The 16,212-nt window shown below is 36.7% G+C and overlaps 2 protein-coding genes across 2 annotated transcripts; one reads left to right on the forward strand and one right to left on the reverse strand.

The window, feature by feature from the left end:
* The first annotated feature begins 4,480 nt into the window (after window positions 1–4,480).
* On the forward strand, window positions 4,481–9,353 carry LOC136233247 (uncharacterized). Its single transcript, XM_066022864.1, has 3 exons — window positions 4,481–6,167; window positions 6,962–7,347; window positions 8,495–9,353. The coding sequence occupies exons 1-3, from the start codon at window positions 5,321–5,323 to the stop codon at window positions 9,188–9,190; spliced, it is 1,929 nt and encodes a 642-aa protein (XP_065878936.1). The 5' UTR covers window positions 4,481–5,320; the 3' UTR covers window positions 9,191–9,353.
* A 1,344-nt stretch (window positions 9,354–10,697) lies between these two features.
* LOC136233258 (glycine-rich RNA-binding protein 2, mitochondrial-like) lies at window positions 10,698–14,493 on the reverse strand. The gene is made up of 5 exons (XM_066022873.1): window positions 14,375–14,493; window positions 13,208–13,352; window positions 13,045–13,113; window positions 12,805–12,911; window positions 10,698–11,453 (listed from the first exon to the last, which is right to left on the reverse strand). Exons 2-5 carry the CDS (start codon window positions 13,341–13,343, stop codon window positions 10,965–10,967), a joined length of 801 nt encoding a protein of 266 aa, XP_065878945.1. The 5' UTR covers window positions 13,344–13,352; window positions 14,375–14,493; the 3' UTR covers window positions 10,698–10,964.
* Window positions 14,494–16,212: the final 1,719 nt, after the last annotated feature.

Below are 16,212 nucleotides of genomic sequence, written 5' to 3' on the forward strand. Positions count from 1 at the left end.
AGGTTAAAGGAGATTTCCCCCAATTTGTGTCTTTGGTGGATGAATTTGGTATTACCCTTGAGCAAGCAGTAGAATATGATTGGATACCTATCACATGCTCACATTGTACTCTGATTGGGCATGATGCCAAAAATTGTGTTTATGTCCCTAAAAAGACAGTATGGAAAGCTAAGGCAGTGGAATCTACTAATGCTCCTATTGCAATCCTTGTTCCTCCTAAGCCAAAGGAAGAGGTTTGGGTTACCAAAGTAAAAGGTAAAAATGTTGTAAGCTAGGAATCTAGTTTAGCTGATAAAGTTATGGCTCTTGTCAGTAATGTTGGTAGTTCTAATGCAAGGGTTTCTTACACTGGTGATTGTTTTGGGGTTATTGGTGCTGGGTCGAGGGGAAGGAAGAATGGGGAGCCTCCTGACAAATGTTAGCATATTAGAATATTAGGGATCTAAATGACCCCATTAAACAGAAAGAGATTCAGTCTTTGGTTTATAAAAATAAGTTGTTTGCAATTGCCATTCTAGAAACTAGAGTTAGAGAGGAAAATAAGAACAAGGTTTGGAAAGGTCTGCAGTTACCAAATTGGAAGCTCTACTGTAATATTGTCTCCCCTTTCAGTAGAATTTGGATTGTTTTTTATGAGTCTATAGTTTATATCTCAACTATTTTTTATCATTCTCAATTTTTACACTGTCTTGTTCATTGGGGGGCTACTTCATTTTACTGGACAGTTACTTATGGCATGAATAAGAAAGAAGATAGAGAGGACCTATGGAAGAGTTTGGGGGGCATAAAGGTTAATGGGGCTCCTTGGATTGTGCAGGGGGATTTCAATGAGGTAATTGGGCAAGAAGATAAGATTGGGGGTCTTCCTGTTGATGCTTCTTCTGCTTTACAGGCAACTATTATCAACTTGGATTTGCTTCAACTTAAAAGTTTGGGTGTCCACTTTACCTGGACAAATAACCAGATAGGTGCTGCTCGGATTTGGTGCAGACTTGATAGGGTGTTTGTTAATGAGTATTGGCTTGATGGGTTTGGGGGTGGAGAAGCTATTATTCTCCCTGCGGGAATCTCAGATCACTCACTAGTTCTGGTTTCCCTCAGTAAGGAGCCTAAACGGTCCAAATCTCTTTTTAGATTTTATAACATATGGGTGTCACATCCAACTTTTATGGATATTGTTAAATCCTCTTGGAGCAAACATTACTCTGGTTGCATAATGTTTCAATTATGGAATAAGTTGAAATGCTTAAAGCATGAATTGAAGGCTTTGAATAGGAGAGAATTTTCTGATATCTCTGATAGAGTTTTAAAACAAAGACACCTTGTGGATCAACTTCAAATGAATCTTTAGCAGGATCCTTTGAATCAGGTGTTGTTGGAAGAGGAAAGTGGAATGGCATCCTACCTTATGAAACTATTAAGAATGGAAGAAAGCTTTTACAAGCAGAAGGCTAGGATTTCATAGATGAAAGAGGGAGATAGCAATACTACTTTCTTTCATAAGCAGTTTAAAACCAAGAAAAGTTTTAATCAGATCTCTTATTTGAGGCTAGATGATGGTAGAACAGTGTCTGATCCAAATGATATCAGTAGTGCTATGGTAGAATTTTTACAAAGCTCTTATTGGTACTGTTAGACCTTGTAGAGAACATGTTGATCCAATTGTGGTTAGGAAAGGTCATGTTCTTGAAATATTGGATGCTGAGATTTTGTGTGCCCCTGTCTCTGATGAGGAGATCAAAGCTGCTCTCTGGAGCATTAATGACTCTAAGGCCCCTGGGGTAGATGGTTATGGTAGCTTCTTTTTTAAGCATTGCTGGGATATAATTGGGACCGACTTCTGTAAATCTATCAAAGACTTCTTCATTACTGGAAAAATGCTGAAACATGTTAATGTAACTGCTTTGGTGGTGATCCCTAAAACTTCAGTGCCACAGGGTTTGGGGGATTATAGACCAATTGCTTGTTGTACAGTGGTTTACAAAACAATCACAAAGATCCTTACTCAAAGACTCAATTTGGTAGTGGGTAAGCTGGTGAGGCCTAACCAATCTTCTTTTATCCCCTAGACGAAGGATTTCAGATAATATTCTTCTAGCACATGAATTGATCCGTAATTATCACAGAAATGCCTCTGGAAGCAATTGTGCTATGAAGATTGATCTCAGGAAGGCTTATGACACAATTGACTGGGATTTTATTGAGGAGTTCTCTTGCACTTTAATTTTCCCAATCAGTTTATTGGATGGATTATGACTTGCATTAGGAGCTCTTGTTACTCTATTGTTCTAAATGGTGGTCTTGAGGGTTTTTTCCCTGGGGCAAGGGGGGTTAGACAAGGGGACCCCATGTCCCTTTTACTATTTGTCTTATGTATGGAGTATCTGTCAAGGATGTTCATTTCCTCAATTACTTCTTCTTTCAAATTTCACAAGGGATGTGCTAGGCTTAAATTGAATCATTTGTGTTTTGTAGATGATCTTTTCCTTTTCTACAAAGGAGACCTCACTTCTATGATGGAGTTAATGCACTGTTTGAAAGTTTTTGAGGACTCCTCAGGCCTGCAAGTTAACAATAATAAGAGTAATGTGTTTTTAAGTGTTGGGGTTCCTGCAATGGTTAAAAATAGTATTTTAACCTCAACTAGTTTCAGTGAAGGGACTTTTCCTGTCAGGTATTTAGGGATACCTTTAATCTCCACAAAGCTAAGCAAGGAGGAGTGTTCAGTGTTAGTGGAAAGGGTTACAAGAAGAATTGATTCTTGGGGTGCAAAGCATCTAACATATATAGGGAGAATTCAGTTGATTATAGTGCAGTTCTTAGGAGTCTCCATGTTTATTGGGCCTCCATCTTTATTTTGCCTGCCTCTGTTATTTGTGCAATTGATCAGAAATGTAAAAACTTCTTATGGACTGGTTCTAGTTCCAACTCTAGAGGAGCTCTGGTTGCTTGGAAGACAGTGTGTCAACCAAAATCTGAAGGTGGTTTGGGTATACTGAATCTTAATCATTGGAATAAAGCTGCTATTGGTCGTTTACTGTGGGAGATTATCACTGCTAAACAGACACTTTGGGCCAGCTGGGTAATTGAAAATAAGCTCAAAAGGTTGAGTTTTGGGGGTTTAACTAAACCTCTTGAGGCCAGCTGGAGTTGGAGGAAGATTCTCCAGTTAAGAGACATCTTCAAAGGAAAATTTCAGTACAAGTTGGGGAATGGCCATTGCTTCTCTTTTTGGTTTGATCCTTGGTTAAATGGTAAGAGTTTGCATGAGCTTTTTCCTGCTTTAGACATTACTGATGCTGATATTCCTATTGGTGCTAAGGTTGATGAAGTTTGGAGGAGAGGGTCTTGGGTTCTGCTTGATCCTATGAACAAAATTACTTAGGATGCTTGGAACCTTGTTCGCTGTTTCAAGCCTATCCCTAATTTACAAGATAATATTATTTGGCCTCATTCTAAAAATGGATTTTATTCCATCTCTTCTGCTTGGAATGTTATTCGGCCTAAAAATGAAATTGTTCCTTGGTCTAAGCTACTTTGGGGTCCAGGTAGTTTTATTGTTTTGTTGGCTATACACAAGAGACTCAATGTTAAAGCTAGGTTGTTTTGTTTGGGTATAGTTCAGAATTCTACTTGTGATCTGTGTAAGGGGAATGCTGAAACTATTGACAATGTGTTCTTCAAATGTCCTGTCACTCATGCTGTGTGGAAAAATATTGTTGATAGGTGTATGTTGTCAGTTGAGAATCTAAGTTGGAGAAGAATTGTAAGTTGGTTGGGAAAAAAGGCTGCTGGAAAATCGGTTCTTGCTGGAGTTAGAAGAATTGCTTTTACTGCATCTGTTTACCATATATGGTTAGCAGGAGTAAATCTTATTTTCAATGAGTTTGTTTTGATTATAATAATGTAGTGGAGAATATTGTTTTCTATGTTAGATTAAGGGGTCTTGCTTTGAAGAAGAGAGATAAGTATTCTTGCAATACTTTGTAGCTTTTGCTACTGGTTTTAGTTGTTTTTTTTATACTGTGTAATTTTGGTTTATGTTCCACAAAATTTCTTTTAATAATAATAATAATAATAATAATAAATCTTACTCCCTCCGTTTTTTATTATATGACGTTTTGGACTTTTGAATTTGTTCATTTTTATATGTCGTTTTGTATTACTAATGCACTTTTTACAATACTTTCTCTAATTTGCCCCTATTTATTGTAAGAGAGAGATATAATTATTAATACAAATTATCTTAATTAAGTCATAAAAATTAATAAGAGAGAAAAAATTTGCATAGAAAGTAGAGATCCAGGAAAAAAGTATTAAGGGTACATTAATCATTTTAATAGTCTCATTAATATTGTATTGGTCTTGATGAAAAACCTTAACCACGTGTAAAAAAGAATGGAGGTAGTATTATTAATATTATGTAAGTGAAGATAACGTTAAATACAAAGGGTCTTATTGTCGAAGGGAATCCACCCTGTTCACAGATTATTCAGCTAAGCAGCTCCAAAAGAAAAACCTTCGTCTTCAAAAGTTGGGTTTGGTAGGTTTTTTTATTCCACTGCCAAACCCCACCCTTTTTCCCCCCTTTTAACCATTCAGCTACTTCTTACCAATATCTACTGCTCCTTTGATTTTCTTTCAATTTGTTTTGCCGTTTCCGGTGAAAAATCGATATGGCTCATACTCGTTTCATTCGTGGTTTTTGCAGTTCGGAGGCTGTTTCCTAATGGGTATGGATTTCTGTTCATATCTTTAGCTCGACTGCATTTTTCTTTTGGGGGATTTTTTCTGTATTTTTTTATGCGAAGAGAAATGTGGTTTTGCGTCGTCCTAGGAGTTCAGAGTGTGGTTGCAATTAGTGAAGTTCAGAATTTAGATTAGTGTAATCTTCTCTGAAGTGGGTGGATTTCTTCTGCTGCGACTTTTAGTTTGTCAGATTGGGATTGGTTCGGTTTGAATAATTTTAGCTCTTCCTTGTTCTCTTTTGCGCGTCCCTGTAGCAATTGATGATTGCTTCAGGGGAATTACATCATTCAGTGTGGATTTTTGGTTGGTGATATCAGAATTTTTCCTGATAATAGATACAAAGAGGAAGAAGAGATTGATATAAGTTTTCATTACTGGAAGATAGTTCAAGCTCATTCATAGCAGGGATTTGAATGCTCCAGCACAGCTGTACAGGATCACCTTTTTTGTCTGAATTGATGGAACTTGCTGCCTTGAGACTTGTTTTTGGTGGAAATAGATACCAAGTGGAGATATGGATTTAGTGTTGTAGAATTTTATTTGTGCTTTTTTACGTTCTGTTGAAGGAGATATGGATATATGGGTTGTTGGAGCTGCTGCTGCTGCTGGATACATTGCTAAATATTGGCAAAATGTTCAGAAGGATAGGGATAGTTTATCAGAGTCTGGACCTTCTAATCATGAGAAGCATGAACTTCCCAGCTGTCCAATTCTCCGCAGATTCAGTGGGAAAAAGAAGAAGCTAACAGAAGATACTAATACTTCTATGGTTGAGAAAATTTCAAATGTATACAAGTTAGATAATGCTTCAGAAGCAGAGGTTTGTACTAGTGTTTATGTTGGGAACCCTGAAAGGTCGGGAAATTGTAATCACTCGGATATACCCTCAAGCTTTCCACTTGGCTTCTCAACAAATGGTATGATAGGAGAAAATGAAGATGAAATTGGATTGACCAGCACGGTAGATGATGATTCTGGTTGGATTTGTTCTGGAAAAGTGGACTTTTTTCATGATTCTGCAAAGAAAAGAAGATCTCTTAGAACCAAATATGGCCATTCCATTAAACCTCTCAGTTCCCTTGAAAGTTGTGTAATGGCTCAGCTGTACCAGGAACACTCTAAAATGGAAGAATACATGCTTAGTGTCTTCCCATCGCCGTCCACAACTACGAGGACACTGCTTGTAACTGATGGGAATCAGATAATTAGCAGGGGCAGTCGTGATTCATTTAGTATACAGATTAATGCGGATGATAAGCTGCTTAAGGAGGGAAATGTTAGAGGGGTTCTGCCTCTACCAAAACTTAGCACATTGGATGCACTCAATAAGATAAAATCTAAGATGCGGAAGGGACACAACGAAAGATTGAGAAGTTCCTATAAAGCAGGCAATGCAAAGCGCTTCGTTTCTAAACATGGTATGTTTCTCTTTCATTTTTGGATTAGAGAGGATGCCCAGGTGGTTTGAAAATGTTAAGGCAATTGTAATAGAATGACAATATATATCCAAACCTCTTCACCTTTTGCAATTTTATCACTATTCCAGTAATTAATTTCAATATTATCTTAATACTAAAGTTAGTTCCATGTTTGATTTTTAAATAAATAGAACTTTAGCAAATGTACTCTTTGATTAGAATTTGGACAAAAATGCAAGCATTAAAAGATTGATAATAAATGAATAAAAACTGTAACTGGATGTCTTCTGCTATCTATATGGATTTTGTGTTTCATTTAGCTGCCACCACTAAACCTAATGCTAAGCTAAAAATGCTTTATTCACTTTGTTTCAGCAACAGGTGAAATAAGCTATTACAATCCTTGGACCGCTGATTTTTGTTGCATTCCCAAAAAATATAATTTTATCCTTCCAAATTTCAGACTGATATAGCATTTTGTACTTTAGTTGCAATTATTTTCTGTTTGGATTAGCAACTTAATTCCTGTTAATGATAAATAATAAATATGGTGAAGCTCTTGTTTATGTAAAAGCTGTCTGCTAGCTCTGTCTGCATATGACAAGAGGTTTCTGGAAGACCATATTGAGCACTAATTTGTTAGTTTCTGTATATAAATCTTCTGCTCTAGTTTGTGCATCATGGCTTGGGATTTGTTGCAGTTACTGGTGAAGATCATGTATCTTATTATTCATTTATTTATCTATCAGTGATATATTATTAGCTTATTGACCTTATCTTTGTCCTCTCATCAGGATCACCTGATCAAACCTTTTTGTTCTGCCTGGGCATCTCTGTTGGAATAATATCATCTCTCCTATCTAGTGGAAGAGAGAGAGACAAACTTAAAGACTTGTTGAAGCAGACAGAGAACTTGGTTCAAGATCTACAAGAAGAACTCGAGATGAAAGATTCATTGACAGTAAAAGAGCTAGCAGATGAGAACTCTGAATCACAGGATACAAGCGAGGAAAGGAATGCTTTAGCAAATTATGATGGTAAAGAATCACAATGTGAAAAGGCTGTAGAGACTTCAGGAGACATGAGTAAGATTGAAGCAGAGCTTGAAGCTGAACTTGAGAGGTTGGGGCTAAGCATTAATACATCTGGACAGGAGGGAAGATTGTCTGATCGCGTTGAGGTAAAGCATGTTTATTTACTTTGGGATCCTTGTCAACTAGAAATTTGATTTCTTACTGGATTGTGATTAACCTTTCCTTCTTCCTGCCTTTTTTTTTATAACTATGAAATTCTTTGTCCACAAGTTTATTGAGAAACCATTGATATAGCAACCACCATCCAAGTGCTCTTATTCCAATCTTACCTAACAAAATTGCATTAGGTATCTGATGGGCAATCTTCATATAATCTTCTTGAATAAGTATTTTTTCTGAATTGCATTAGGTATATCCATATAATCTTCATTTTTTCTCACTATTGCTCAGTTGCTGCCTGCTATCATTTTTCAAGAGTTCCCCATACTGTTCAACTGTTCCTGTTATCAAGAAGCACCCATTATTTATAACGTTTAATTGCTTTGTTTTTTGTGTTGAATCTAAGATATTGAAGGATATGTTATTTGGACAAAATGTTGGCAAAATGATTTTGCATTATAATTGTCTTCAACTGCAGACCTATAGGTTCAAAAATACCGTCTTCAAGTTCTCTGGACATTATAATTGTTGAAATTTAATCATTTTTTTTAAGATTATGCATTAAAGAATTCGTGTATATCTAGCCAACCTAATGGCAATGAGATAAATTTTCATTCTTTCTGCCAAACAATTGACCTTTTATAGCACTGATTTCTTAAACCAAGTTTTTTGACAACTAATGTACTCTATCATACAGTTTAAGCTAGCACTTAGTTTTTATCTTATAGTGTATAGTGGACTCAGAGGGCGAGCCTTGGCGCAACGGTAAAAACGTTGTTGCCGTGTGACCAGAGGTCACGGGTTCGAGTCTTAGGAGCGGCCTCTTGCCAATTAAATTGGCAAGGGAAGGCTTGCCCCCAATACACCCTTGTGGTGGGACCCCTCCCCGGACCCTCGCTCAGCGGGGACGCGTAATGCGACCGGGCCGCCCTTTTTTTAGTGTATAGTGGACTCCTTTGAAATTAAATTGTTCTCGTCTTACGATCTACAGATATATACAATATTCAATTTATTAGCTAGACGCATGTCACTAAAGCTATTATTAGGCTTCTTTTTTAATAAGAATTCAGACATTTCATTATTTTGATGATTACTTGATTGTTCCATTTCTGATGGAGGGTGAATGTGATGCAGCTTGATCCCGACTTTGTAGTAGATTTCGCCCAAGGTGAACTAAGGGCTGACATGGTCAATGGTGTAGCTGTTCCCCAAACAGAATCGGACCGAGATGCCAGTTGTACTTCAACAACCCCCAAAGGGAATTATGCAGTTTCGCCCCGAGAACTGAGCCTACGCCTGCATGAAGTTATTGAATCGAGACTTGAGGAGCATGTGAAGAGGCTTGAGCAGGCCCTTCAAAACAGCGAGAGGAAGGTGCGACAAATGGAATCTCAACATAAGAGTGTTGAGAGGAAATTATCAGGCAGTAAGCTTAGACTTAGATACTCTTCTGGTGAAGAAAGTCCAATTTCTGAAGAAGATTTCAATCCCATGGCCCAACCACTCGTTATGAATTTATCAGGGAAAGCACTTGATGCTTATAACGAAGCTTACGAGGAACTAATGAAGACAAATGAGTCGGAAGAAGATGATTCACCACCACCTGGGGTTTATAGAAGCAACTACCAACAGAACATAGATTCGTTCCATCCCGAGAACGGTGAAGGAGTTGAGGAATTGGTTTATGATGGTACAAGTGAAGAAGAAGATGGTAATGATGAGCTGGAGAAGCAACTGATAAAGCAAATTGTGGAGCAGACCAGAAAGGGGTCTCCTGTAGTGTTAAATGCACAGAGAATGTTGTTTTACATGGATGAAATTGAACATTAACTTGAAAACAGAAAGTTTTGCAGCATATACATGAAATAGAGAACAATTGATTCTTTACCCACAGACACTCTCATTTTCCTTTTTCTAACTCAAGTCTTACTTTCTTGTTCATTATCACTATCATAGCCCACATGAAATTGTAAAAAGGTAGCAATGTATAGTTAGTTAAATGTATAGTTAGTTAAATTCCTTGTTTCGTGATTTTAATTATTATATCTTTCTCGTTTATTCAGTGATTTTGATTCTCCATTTCATTAGAATTGAAACATATTAAACAAACTCTCTTCGAATAAAAAGAACAAATTTGACCCTAACACTCTTAGTGAAGTGCAGATTTGATAAAGTTCAAACTTAACCATTTTCTAGGGATCAATTTTAGTCTCACTTTACCGAAAATTTGAAAAAACTACATTAACTATTATTTAACTATAATATTTCACTTAAAATATTTAATGTGTTACTAACATCGTTATGAAAATAAACCTATTAAAATGCTAATAAATAAGTCTGCCACATATGAAATCATAAAAAATTGCCACATTAAATCACAAAAAATTTGTCCAAAGTGTCTAAAATCTTTAATATTTTATTAATATAGTTACAATAGCCAACAAAAAAATGTATAAAACCGCTCCGGTTTATCGATAAACTTATTAGGAATGTCTGATGTAAAAGTTAAATAACAGTCAAGCTAACTTTTCAAATTTTCGACAACGTAAGGTTAAAATTGATCTTGATTAGAAATGTTAGTGTTAAATTTATAATATTCAATAACATACAGTTAAAATTGATTTTGATCGAAAATGTTAGGATTAAATTTATAATATTGTAACATTATAGTTAAAATCAAAGATTATTCATTTAAAAATTAACAAAAATAATTATCTGAGGGTATTCAACCAAAAATATAATTTATGGCTCCTTAATAATTATCTCTCCAGTCTTACAAAATCAACAAGCTTTTTGCAAATAGTCCTTACCAACTCCCAAAATATATCATATAAACACGTACAATTGATTTCACCAATGGAGAGCATAGCAAAAACATCTTATCCCCTACAAATTAAAGAGTACAATTTGGTTATCCAACTAAATGATTAACAAATTAAGATTTGCTGTTTATGATTATGGGTTATAATTTCAAATAACTTCAGCCTCAAAACTTCAATTTGGAGATAATAATCCATATAAAGGCTCCAATCGAATTAGAGTATACACACAAACTTTAATTTGGAGATAATCCATAGAAGGAGATGTGTGACTTGAATAATCAAATAAATGGTTAAAATTTTAAGCTAGAAATCTTAAATTAGAACCTCAATATTTCAGAAAAAGAGGAACTGCCTAACGGCATCTGAAGTTGCAAACTAATTAACCAAATCAACCTACACAAAAGAACGGCTGATTCAGCTTACCATGTTGAAGGCATAAACATCTCTGAAACAAAATTTCTTGATGTTTTTCCAGCGCAATAATGACAGTCAGCGACGTTTGGAACACAGCAAAATAAGACCAAGATAAAAATGTGACGTAAGAGAGAAACTGGGGAAATACCAAACAGTATCTACAACTCAAATTATTTCTACTGATACCCTTTGTTTTTCTAAAATCTAAAAAAGCAACGACACAAAATGTTCTCTTCACAAAACCAAATTGATAAATGTTGCAGAATTGATAAGAAAAAGTTAGGGAGAGAGATAGCTGAAACAAAATGCAGTCTTCTTATAATATGGTGGAGGCAACCTCCATTGCTTCCTATAATCAAGGATTTCTTTCAAGCCCTTTTGGCAAAGTCATCAGCATCATCCTGGAAATTTCCAGGAACATCATCAAAACCGGTATTTCCCGGGACACCAAATTCATTACCACTGGCACTGCTACCAAAATCACTGCCAACACCACCTCCGCCAATGTTTCCACCAGGAACATTACCAGCACCACTCCCTTGATTCCAAGAGCCACTGCCATAAGCACCAGTACTAGTACTGTCACCGCCGGCATATCCAGCACTTCCACCTGTGTCACCATAACTCCCACCACCACCATAGCCTCCACTTCCACTGTAACCACCACCTCCAGAACCATAGTTGCTTCCCCCGCCATAGCCTCCACCTCCAGAGCCATAGCTACTGCCCCCACCATAGCCGCCACCACCTCCAGCACCATAGCCTCCAGCACCATAGCCGCCGCCGCCACCAAAACCACCTCCTCCACGAGCTCTTTCATTTGCAAAGTTCACTCTTACTCGTCGACCATGAAGATCCTGTGAATAGAAGCATAAATCAAACACATGAACAAAAGGCTTCAAAACATTAGCTAGAGGGGTTGTTTAACTCAAAATCTAGGGTTCATGTAATAAACAGTGCCATACCATTACCGCAGCGCTACTCATAGAAGATAAACCCAATTAAATGATGTTACAGTAATTTTAATGTTTAAGAATTTAATGAACTGAGTATTTTTTAAGAGGAAAAAAAAAAGAAATTATGAGCCAATGTGTTAATAATATGCAAAGCGAATCTCAGGAAAGGTGTCATTGATCAAGTAATGTAAAAGCAAATGCCAACGGATTTTTACTATAGTATTAGAGAGAACCACAGCACAAGAAGGCTTGGACTCCTTTGGTTGTCAATACTGATGACCTTTGTTAAGAATAGTGAGCCTAGTGTGAGTTTGGAGGAAAGCTGAAACATACACAAATGTTTACATGGCTGCATTAATACAAGGCATGGACAGCAGCACTAAAGCAATGAACAAGAAGCAGCTATACTGTTTAATCATCCCATTATTTTGATTGATACACTTGAACTGGAATCTCAACGCCAACTATGGCTTTGAATTTCAAAGATTAGAGTCCTATTCCGCCATCAAATAGCCCTACTTAAGGAAACTCCAAACAAGAATTTGGGAGCACATCAATAAATCTAGAGGGAAAGTGGAGAGGAGACAAGATCAGTGATTGGCAGTGGCAGCTTATACAGATAGTAGAGAATCTGCACAAGAGAATATGAATAACGTGCTGAGAGAAGAGCTAGAGGCTCCTAAGCCAAGCTGAAGGGAAAAAATAATCCCTTGCAACGTGCACACAGTCCAATTACCAAAGCAACAAGTCAACAAACACAACTAAGTAAAATCTTCTCCCTCAAATTATGTTGATAGGTCTATTCTTGGTTTAGAGATGTTTAACGATTTAATCACAAAGAAGAACAAAAAGATTACTTTAGCATCACTTCAATATTTCTTTCCAGTATCTGCAACTAACCCTTTGTTTGGATGGAGTATTATTAAATTAAGGTAAAGTAAATCATAGTAATATACATTACCATGGAAACTCTCCAATTAAGAGTGTTAAAACTTCTTGCACATTGTAACCCATCAATTTACCATCAAAAACCATACCTACTATTTACAACTCAAAACGAACACATTTTGGTACACTCTTACCTTACTTTATTAACCCTCAAACCAAAACAAAGGGTAAAAATTGAAACAATAAAAGCTACTGCAGAGAAAGTACAATTCATCTTCCATTAAGTTACTTTCTGCTCTCCACTTTCATCAACCACCTGCTCCCTCACTGACACAGACACTGAGACAAGCAAGAGCAACATTACCTGTCCATCCAATGCCTGGATGGCACTAGAAGCCTCCTCGCCCGAATTGTAAGTAACGAATCCAAATCCTCTCGAACGACCAGTTTCTCGATCCACAATGACTCTAGCTGCAAAGAGGGAGCATCAAACAACATCAAAACGTCATGCTCTAAACATAACTTCTCCTGCAACTTTTGAAATGAAACCCCATTCCCGTTAATGGAACTTCTAAAAACAATATGGTCAAACATAAATAAATACCTTCCACGACATCACCGTATTTGCTAAAAGCTTCTCTCAGACTGGTGTCATCAGTAGCATAAGAAATACCTGCAAAAGGCATAAGTTTGATAAAAATTAACACTGAGCAAGTGGCCAAAGATAGCAGTACAATAAGGACAAGTAAACAAACACTCAGGGATACCTCCAATAAAAACTTTTGAAGATGACATGCATCTTATTGCTTGATAAATGGATGGCCTGGATACAGAAAGTTCACTGTTGATGTGCCTGCTGGCTGTCTGTTTTAGGATGTTTCCAACTTTACTAAGGAAAGCCATTGCAATAACCTAAGAAAAAAATTAAGATATATTGTGAGTTATCATTCTTTCAAACAAAGACCAAAACTGCAACAGCTCAACATAAACATCCTGAACAGGGATTCAAATTTCAGATACAGTTGCATTACAGCTGTTTAAAGGTTTCATGACCAAGGTACAACAGCAGCAATCAACGCCATTTAAGTTAAAAGAGGAAAAGTCTAGAGAGAGTACCAGAAAAATATAATGACAACATTAAAGTGCTTAACCTTTTCGAGCCTGTGTACCAGCAAAATATAATGACCACGAGAAAATGTTCACCTTTGCTCAAGAAAGCCATTCCCCAAAAAATAAAAACCACACAATAGTAGGCAGCTTTTTTCTTCATGTTGATCCACAAAAAGAATTAACAATAACTACCAATGCTTAAGAAAATTCAACAAAAAAGAAATCATTTTCAAGCTCTTGTTTGAACTTTAACCAGGTAAACTGACAACTACTCTCAATAACAACCAAAACAACTATGTAAACCGGAATATAATAAGTAAAAGGCAATAGTTCAGGTTCATTCCAGATAAAGGAACCCTAAAGACATCCATATTCTTTCTTATAACGACATCCAACTCAACATATCATCTGGGTAAAAATCTACAAGTTTAGCGCAGATCAGAAATCAAGATTCAGACTTGCGTATCTGATTTGAGTTTGGATACTTTTTTTTCCTTATTCAAATCTGAAAATACCAAGCAACCCCGGATTTATTATTCTATTGCATTTTCCTGTCGACTGAGCAAGACTGAATCATATAGCAAAACACAATAGTGCAGTCAACAACAAGCTCTTAAAAATAAACACACAAAACCAGCAAATAAAATATTCTTCGGTCTATATCAAGCATCACCTGAATCAAACCCTAGAAAAATCCCATACGAAAATCAGATTGAACAGAGGAAACAAAAAAAAAAAAAAAGAATTCAACAAAAACAAAGAAAATAAAAACCAAAAAACGGATAAAGGTAGGATTAACAAACAAAGAATGATTCGAAGTATGCCTGCGGATCAATAAGCACGCCTGTTTCTCTCTTCTCTTTCACTGCTGCGAGTGACTAAAACCCTATAATTGAAATGGGGTTTATGTAGGTAAAGCAAAAGAGGGATATATGTAGACTAAAGTAGAAAATACGGGCCGTTGGATTCGGGATGCGTTTGACCGTTGGATTTGCGCTGTGGCAGTTTACACTGCTAAGTAGGATTGGTACGTGTTATGTTTTCAGTGGATTGTCTTTGATATATGTGAATAACAGGTTATTTTGTAAGACCTTTCCTTTTACTAAATGAAATTAAATATTTTCGTGAGTGTCTTTTGAAAATCGGATCGAACACGACCATTCGGTTCACCGGTTTGATCATGAACCAGTCAGGTATCCGACTTGATTGATGTTGGGTTTTTATATGCTTATTAAATCGGATTAAACCGATCGGGTTAATCGTGAATCGGTCCTTCAAATTGCTACTTATTGTGTGTTTATGGATGATGTGAATGAAGAAGACTGGTTCTGGATGGGATCAAATATGGGTGTGTATACGGTCTCTTCATGCTATCGACTCCAACACCATGCCCTTCGATTTCTGTTGTGACGATGTGGAGTCTTATCTAGGATATGAAGGTGTCGGAGCGCATTTGCCTATTCTTCTGGATGGATTGTGGGGATTGATAGGTTGATGTGCAACTTTAATAGAAAACAACGACATATTGCGGCCTCTGGTAGTTGTATGGTTTGTAGCCTTCCAGAGACTGAGCTTCATCTCCTCATGGATTGCAACCGAGCTCGTCACAAGTGGCTGAAACTTCTTCCTCAAAAGCTCTACGCTCGTTTCTTTTCCATAGATTTTCGTGCTTGATTACTTGATAATCTGCATGTTGCGACTTGCATTGAGTGTATTCCTTGGTCTAAGGTTTTTGCGACTTGCACTTGGGTTCTATGGAAGGGAAGGAATCAATTAATTTTTGAAGGGTTGATAAGAGCAAGATAGACAAGATTGCGAGGCAAAACGTTCATGGAAAAGAGCTTCAAATATCAAGTTTTCTACCAAAATTGGAAGAAACAGCCAGAAATGACAGTTCAAGAAGGATTCCTCTCGAACAACCATGAAGAAGTGCAGAACAACAAAATCAGTAATAGAAACGGGTCAAACAGATGGATTTCGGATAAACACGCGGTTCAAGCAGGAACCAATGAGAGAGTGAAACGTGGGGGACAGCTTTCTTCCACCATGATGTTGATGAAGGGTTGTGATTCACTTGTTTTAGTGTTTTGTACCTAAATACTATTAAGCCTTACTGTTTAGGGTTAAACCTTTTGTCCTATAAATAGTTCATTTTGTGGTTGGTGAGGGATCTTCTTTACCTTCAGCCACCTTTTAGTATTACCTTTAAAATTTCTGTTTTTAGTTACTTTTTGGATAGAACAGTTTGTTCACTCATGGACATGAGTGAGTAGTTTTCTTTTTACCGTTCCAGCCAGTCATAAATGGTGATTGTAAGTATTTCTTTTTCATCAATGAAGTGTTTTTTTTATCTCTAAATGGTTATTAAATGGTGTGCTTAAATGCTTAGACAATGATCAAATCTATGTATTGGTAATAATGGATCACACGACAGTGCTCTAAAATTATGGAAATAGCCATTTAATGTATGTTATTATGGACGGACATGAATATAACCATATATTGAGGTTTCACTTGTGAATGCTCCTTGTTCTTTATGCTGGAATACCTTAGCACAGGGATACTTGGTTAAGTTCTATTCTTGGGATCTTTGGAAATGGGACATCAGACCTTAGTGAGACTAGAAGGACATACTCAAACCAAGAAACTTATTAATTCTTCA

The sequence above is a fragment of the Euphorbia lathyris genome, chromosome 1 (genome assembly GCF_963576675.1).
Source record: "Euphorbia lathyris chromosome 1, ddEupLath1.1, whole genome shotgun sequence".
NCBI classification, from domain to species: Eukaryota; Viridiplantae; Streptophyta; class Magnoliopsida; order Malpighiales; family Euphorbiaceae; genus Euphorbia; species Euphorbia lathyris.

Coding starts and splice junctions, on each gene's coding strand:
- LOC136233247 (XM_066022864.1), top strand. CDS start 5,321: ATGGATATATGGGTTGTTGGAGCTGCTGCTGCTGCTGGATACATTGCT. Junction 6,168..6,961: donor GCGCTTCGTTTCTAAACATG/GTATGTTTCTCT, acceptor TCCTCTCATCAG/GATCACCTGATCAAACCTTT. Junction 7,348..8,494: donor GATTGTCTGATCGCGTTGAG/GTAAAGCATGTT, acceptor AATGTGATGCAG/CTTGATCCCGACTTTGTAGT.
- LOC136233258 (XM_066022873.1), bottom strand. CDS start 13,343: ATGGCTTTCCTTAGTAAAGTTGGAAACATCCTAAAACAGACAGCCAGC. Junction 12,912..13,044: donor ATACGGTGATGTCGTGGAAG/GTATTTATTTAT, acceptor CCCTCTTTGCAG/CTAGAGTCATTGTGGATCGA. Junction 11,454..12,804: donor TCCAGGCATTGGATGGACAG/GTAATGTTGCTC, acceptor TTCTATTCACAG/GATCTTCATGGTCGACGAGT.